Source organism: Pseudoliparis swirei, chromosome 1 (assembly GCF_029220125.1).
Source record: "Pseudoliparis swirei isolate HS2019 ecotype Mariana Trench chromosome 1, NWPU_hadal_v1, whole genome shotgun sequence".
Lineage (NCBI taxonomy): Eukaryota > Metazoa > Chordata > Actinopteri > Perciformes > Liparidae > Pseudoliparis > Pseudoliparis swirei.
In genome coordinates this window covers 14,292,758-14,300,143 of record NC_079388.1, presented here as the reverse complement: position 1 = coordinate 14,300,143, position 7,386 = coordinate 14,292,758, and the positions used below count along the sequence as shown (strand labels likewise).

The window sequence follows — 7,386 nt, the reverse complement described above, 5'->3', positions numbered from 1 at the left end:
GGTCGCCAGCTATTGGTGCATTTCCGGGTCCGTCACAACCGCGCCCGCGTCTCCTGCTTCTGATTGGACGGCAGAGTGGAAAAGTGATGACTGTGGAGCAAACGTGTATGAATCACCGTCGCTCTCATGAATAGAACCAGATGTTTATCGAGTTAGTCACTAACTATGTCGTTTTGTAATGTATACTGGGTTTACTGGAAGTCTGTTTGAGTTTTGACTTCTACAATATTAGATAAGATAATATAAGATCCTTTATTAGTACCGCAGTGGGGACATTTACAGATATACAGCAGCAAAAGGGGTAGGCTATAATTTACATAAGAGACAAAATAAAAACAAGGGATGTAAATAGAAAAACAATAACATATTACATATACATATTCAATGCTCAGCACTGATATTGGACCCATCTTAGTACTTAACTGTAGTACTGTGGTTTTTTAACCAAATGGGTACTTTCCCATATCTATCTTCTTCACAGCCCGACATAAACTCTTAATTTATAGCTCTAAATTACAATTTGAATCAGATTTACCGACCAAGTATGTGTACACATACAATGAATTCAACTACTGTTTGTATATGCAGCTATTTGTGTTGACTTGAAAATATGCATTGTGTTTATCCTTGTTGTTCTTTCTGCTGAATATGTTTCGGTAAATTGTATTGTGTATGTGTAGTACGTTTAGATTCATGGATGATACTTCTGAAAAGTATTTCAAAAAGAACAAAGGACACATACAAAGGAATATTTTAAAAGTGAAACAACTTTATTGAGCACAACAATAAATAAATAAAAAATGACCTGGGGTATATTCTATTCTTCTTCTTTCACTTTCAAAGAGTAACCAATTTTGTCAGGACATTTTTTTAATTGTTTGTTCATACATGTATCATACCTTTGATGACAATTAAGATTTCTTGAGAACACAAAATGCCAACAGACTCAAAGTACCTCTTTCACATTAAAAAGCATATTCTATATATTGCACATCTGAAAACTAAAACCGTTCATGTGATTTCTGACGACCATTGCGTTACCCCTAAAGGAAGTGTCTGCACTTTGTCTTGTTTTACATATTAGAGGGCAGTGTGTATTCTCAGGGAAAGGTTTAGCTCTAAATAGTGCATTTTAATAATTTAGGGTCATTGTATAGTATTAGTGTACAATATTGTATCGTGTCATGTACAGAGTACAAATGCATAACCGCTTAAACAATTGCTGGACCACTGGCCTACAATACAAACACAAACACTTGAATACAGTATACAGTCTCTCTCTCTCTCTCTCTCTCTCTCTCTCTCTCTCAGAAACACACACATACACACACTCTCTCACACACTCACACACGCTCTCTCACACACCAATCTCCATAAACTATTATAAACCCCTTCACTTTTCCCTTTTTAAGGGGTTAATTTGCATGCATAAGGTGTGCATTCCTGCAGACATAATACTATTTACAAAATTCTTGAATTGATGGATATCTGTCGGTTGTTGAGCAGCAGTTCCTCCTGGAGTCTGATTCATGCATTTGCTTGCAGTGGCCCCTCCAGTACTTTGCACAGTTTTTCAACATGACCAATACCCTACTATATTTTCGATGATTTCTTCTCCTCCTCGATGACACTGAGATTTTGAATTGAAGCCGTAGGATCCAGTCTGATTGATGCCTTGGACCGAAACACTGACCTGGGAGCAGCCAGCAGTGACATCTCATGATTCTCGGCGAACCTCCTCCTCTCTGCCTCGGTCTTCTTCTTAACGAGTTTCTGGATGCGTTTGCTGACGAGGTAGACCATCTCACAGATGCACATTAGGATACAGATGGCAGAGGAGACCACCATGAAGATGGTGAAGATCTTCTTCTCAGTGGGACGTGATATGTAGCAGTCCACCGTGTTAGGGCACGGCTTCAGGGAGCACTTGGACAGGCGGGGCATGTCATAGCCTTCGTAGATGTAGTAGAGGATGTAGAGGAAGCCAGCATCGAAGCCTGCCTTGAATATCAAACTCACCTATGAAAAGATTCATCAGGGTTAAACTGGAAAACACATTTCTCTGGAGGTTCAAAATAAACGAGGCACAAGTCTATCCTGCCTCAAAGAATATGGATGGGAGTTTTCAGTCACTACTGGTCTTAGGTTAATAATTACTGGAGGAAGACAATTGACCTAATGCATGATCTACAATAAAAAGATAAACACATTTAAACACTCATAACTCCTACAGCCTCAGTCCAATTTGGAGGGATGCTGACATTGGTTTCTGATTGGGCCAAGAGAAGCCATCAAAAACATTTTTGGACTTGCGATCAGTACAAAACACATCATCTATAATTATGAAGACGTTTTCTAATGCCTTGTATAAATTACCAGGCCTATTATTTTGGACATTTCCACAGTGATTAAATCCGGTCTTGAGCAAAGCTTCGCAGTATCTCTTTTTGACATCTCCAGCAAGACTATCATAAAAATAAATAATAATAATCATTTATTTTATATATGCTATCCAAGAATAAACTTGTATATCCTCTGTTCTTACCAGATACGTCCACCACAGCCCTCCACGTTTCTTCCCGGGGTGGGCATACAGATGGGCGCCATTGTGTAGGCTGGTGTACTGCATGTCCTTCTTCTCACGATAGTTGACGTGCCCCACCACTATCAGCGACGGACAGGTGACGAAGATGAGCTGCAGGGCCCACAGGCGGATGTGGGAGATGGGGAAGATGTGGTCGTAGCACACGTTGACGCAGCCCGGCTGGACCGTGTTACACACAAAGTCCTTGTTCTCGTCGCCCCACACCCGCTGCGCCGCCACCACGAACACCATCACCCGGAAGATGAAGACTATAGAGAGCCACACGCGGCCGAACCCGGTGGAGTACTTGTTGACCCCACTGATGAGGGACTCCAAAGCAGACCAGTTCATGACGGCTGCCTTAGAGGTCGGGGGTTAGGACGGAGGAGGCTGAGGGAGCTCCCTCAAGAGGCCAGGTGGGATTGGTGGGATGAGGTTCTTGATGATCTAAACCTGAGTTGAGGAAGAAAGAGAAAGTAGATAAAGAAAAAAGTAAGCAAAACGAAAGGGAAAAACCCTCTCTACGATTAGTAATAGATACGGCTCCTCCTAAAATATGCGTTGAGTCTATATTTCTAATACTACATTATAATGATACCACAAAAAAGCTATTAGCCTACAACTTTTATATTGTGTCATTCCCCATCCATGTAAGATGGGGAAACAATCACAAATCAAAAAGCAATTTCGAAGTCGTGATCATTTGTGAGGCAACAAAACAACCAGGCATAATTTTCACAAACATTATTCCCAGTCATACCAGATCCATATTTAAAATGAGCTGCTTTTTCAGCACCGTCTCATTATACATCAGCGGGTGAGTCATCATCGGAGCCTCCCTTCGCTGCAAAGACAAATAAATACTCTCGACTCGACTAGTCAGTTATTTGAACAGTGAGGCTGATCAGGCCACTAAAGCCATCTCTGTAACCCCAAGTGCACATTGCAGTCGTGGTTCTTCAAAGGACTGTTCAGGGATCGCATTTCACTGGAGAATTTTAGTTAAAACACCATCATGCGGATGTAATGGTCTGATCATGTGTCGACTTGAAAGAGGAGATGTTGTGGATGAACTGCATAGCCAGTGCTGTGTTTCTTTGTGTGCGTATGTATTTGTGTCTGTGTGCTTTTAGATTTCTTTGGTCGCATTTGTCGCTCCCTGGGGCTTGGTGGTGTGTAAATTGAGTGACGTCTGCCCCCACGCTAGGCAGCAGCCTCTTTTCTCAGGTGTATTGCTAGGCCCGCTGAAGTGAAGAAAGGCACAGGAGAACCAGAACCATGGACTGAGCAGTGCGGATTGTCAGACCCTACTACACTAAAGTAAGACCTTTTCTAGTGGGTGTCCGGTGCTTTGAAACACGACCACGTTTGTCTCCAAGGACTGAAAAACCCACATCAAATGAAACTGTTAAAGGGTTATGATTTGTCGAGAATTTTATTTTCAGAACAATAAACAAAAAGGCTTCTCTTACATGATTTACACGGTGTATCGGAGAAAACGTTGGATAAAAGCCTCGCTGTCCACTGTTCCATTTCAATTGCGTCTCTTCTAATCTGAAGTATTTTAATTCAGAAACGCTTTCCTTCGGCATTTTTGGCATCACTGTTGACATATAGCTGTCAAATCAGTGGCTATTTTCTCTCTCATCCAGAAGTCCTGACTATTAAATTACACAGCAGGAAAATACTTGAATCAATGAAGGCCCTCACAGTCACAATATAGGCTACTGAAAGCCATTTGTGTTCTATTATTATTATTATTATCATTATTATTATTATTATTATCATTATCATTATTATTATTATTATTATTATCATTGCTGATGTGGTCTCTCCTTTAAAGTGGAGAATACAGCCAGAGTTATTATTAAGATCATGTAATTTATCAGTGTGAGTTATCTCCCAATTTAATACACAATACACACTCAAGCATTCGCAAACTTTCAGAGGACATTCAGCCCCGGATAGTAAACAAAGAAAAACCTCACAGACGTCAGTGTATCTTGTCTCAGGGCGATGCAAAAGCTGGACCACAATTTGTGTTCCTATTTGCTTGAGATTGCAATGTTGCCTTGCGTGCCGACAGCAGCCACCCTCGTCTTTCTCTCTGCTGCGTGCTTGTCTTTCTCTTTTCTGTATCATGCTTTCCCAACTGAGGAAACAGGTTATGTGTGGAATTGTATTCCACTCTTCCTTCTCAGTGACATGCAAATACAGCTTTCATCAGAGTCTAACACAGCGGACAAGACAGCGTACCTGCATCACAGAAACAGATGAAGTATTACAGGCTGGGGGAAGTTGGAAAATACCCCGTTATAATTTACCCTTAAATTATCTTCATCCTCCATTCATTTCGTACATAAGCACTATCTGAGACAGTGAACTATCCGGTTTCTGGCTCTCCAGGTTGAGCTAATTACTTTTTCCATCCACCGAGTATCCATTGTCTGTTTGAGTCAAGAGTCCCAGCTAACAAGGTGGGGTTGCAGTTCTCTTGTGAGCCTCTTCTTTTTCCCCAACTCAGCTTTTCTTTCTTTTCCTGTCATTCTCACATCTCGCCTTTACACCTTCAACTTGACCTTGTCCACTCTCCAAGGTAAAGAGTATCAGCCGCAGGAGTAAAGCAAAAGCAAGACGTGTATAGTTTTATTCACACAGCTTCCAGCTGTCTTCAGAAAATCTCATTCTTTTGTGCGAGCCAGGCTGCGCCTTCTTTTGTCTAAGACATACAAGATCTTCACTTCTAGAATAGAAGAGGAACAGCATGAACAATCGTTTTTTGTCTAGTTGAACCCCTTCTGTCTGCGTATTAAACTACCTGCATTTCATGTATATTCTTAATCTAACACTTCCTATAAATAAACACAAAGCCCCTTACCTTAGACACAGGGAAGCTGTGTGAGAGAGAAGTTCCCTTCCTGTGTCATGGTGTCGATGCTAACTGACTCGGGCTCACCTGAATATTTTGAAGGGAGTCAACTTTGAGCTGAAACCTGCTTCAAGTGCCAGATATGGGTGGAGCACCTTACACAGACACTCGCAGACACAAACAACCTCACTCACACACACACATACACACACATACACACACACACACTGGCAGTTTCAAGTTGGACTTGTTTTGCAAGAGCAGACCTGTGGAGGCGGGGTGGGAGGTTCTAGAAAATACAGAATAGTGAAAGAAAAGATGAACAGTAACAGACATGGTAAACGGTTAAAGCCCCCAAATAAAACAGGCAGGTTGCTAACCAGACAGTTGATTGTGTTTTATTGTATATACGAAACTCAATTTGCAGTTACTGCTGATATGGTTGACATGGACAAAAAATAAAAAATGTCGGGCATTCCTTCTGAGTTTACTCGAAAAGAAAGTCTGATAAATACAAAAACAGAACAGAAAGAGAACCCAGGGGGGAATTCCATGTAGTTTTTAAGAAAACCTGTAATGGGCCTGCTGATGTCAGCAAGTCAATTAAAAACAAAACAAACAAACCTAAATCCTCTCTGGGATCATATTCAGATCACATGTATCTGATCCCAGCCCTTCCACACACACACGGAGTAATCCTAATGAACACGGAGCATCTAATCCCGGTAGGAAATAGATCATAGACCTGTCTTCATAGCAAACCCTGATATTCCAAAGGAGGGAGGGACATTCAAGGGATTTGCTGACACACCAACGTGTTTCTGTAAATGCCGACGACATTAATGCAACAATTACAAGAAGAGGAAGCAAAAAGGTTCCCATGTGCACCTGTGAATATGGAGGAATTCGAACACAGAACAATGTCAAAAGAGCAAGAGACAAATGAAAGTCAAAATTAGGATGTGTAAAAAAAAAATGGTTCCTCTTGTTACATCATCCCTGATGAATTGTCCCGTGCTCAAAATAGTTAAGTCTACACACGGCTGGATAATGGACTCAATAATATACGATTTTGCACTGAAAGGAAGCAGACAGGATAAAACATGAGACGGAGAGGATGATGAATGTGTTTGCAAAGAAAATGTTATGCCTTTCATTGGCCTCTAGAGAATGCTGATGCTCCATCGTTTTACAGCAGTTCTTTCTGTCAGACCGAGAGAGGAAGAGAGAGAGAGCAGGGGGAAGGGAGGGAGGGAGGGAGGGAGGGAGGGAGGGAGGAAACATGTTAAGCAGACAGAGAAGCAGAAGATCTCATCCCCCCCTCTTAAAACTAAGCAACCACATCATCTGTGATATAAAAAAAAGGCAGCATCCAAGAAAATCTACAGAGATGGTGGACAATACCCTTAAAACAAGCCATTCCAGATGATCTTTGCTGAGCGACAGATTAAATATGTAAAATACCAGTCGCCTTATGGCGAGACTAAGTCATGATACCACCGCTATAGCTCTATGATCACGTGTTCTTCATTAGGGCTCTCCTCCGACTTCAGCACGCTGATCACACAACACAGCCTCACGGCAGTCTGTGTCGTCGCTTAATGCATTCTACTGGAGCGGCGCGCAGGACACCAAATGTCAGTTTTTGTTGTCGCACTTGGCGCGAGTACTGCTTTGGCACAACGTTATGCTACAAAATGTCAGGTTTGGGCAACCGAACCTTTTAGGTTTGAGGAATATTATCACATCACGGTTGGGCTTAAAATAAAGCACTCCACGCGTATGCAGGAAAGGGATCCTTCTCTGGCGGTTGCATAGTCACCTGGATGGGTTTAATTCACAAATAAGGATCTTAATTGACTTTCTAGTGGTATTGTTTGTCGTGCTGAGTGTCACAAACTGTCATTTTTATGCACATGCCCAATCAGAATAA

The 7,386-nt window shown here is 41.7% G+C and overlaps 1 protein-coding gene across 1 annotated transcript; it reads right to left on the bottom strand.

Moving 5' to 3' along the window:
- Positions 1–749: 749 nt before the first annotated feature.
- Positions 750–5,518, bottom strand: gjb9b (gap junction protein beta 9b). Its single transcript, XM_056411571.1, has 3 exons — positions 5,463–5,518; positions 2,546–3,037; positions 750–2,019 (listed from the first exon to the last, which is right to left on the bottom strand). The coding sequence occupies exons 2-3, from the start codon at positions 2,933–2,935 to the stop codon at positions 1,594–1,596; spliced, it is 816 nt and encodes a 271-aa protein (XP_056267546.1). The 5' UTR covers positions 2,936–3,037; positions 5,463–5,518; the 3' UTR covers positions 750–1,593.
- Between the last annotated feature and the right edge of the window lie 1,868 nt (positions 5,519–7,386).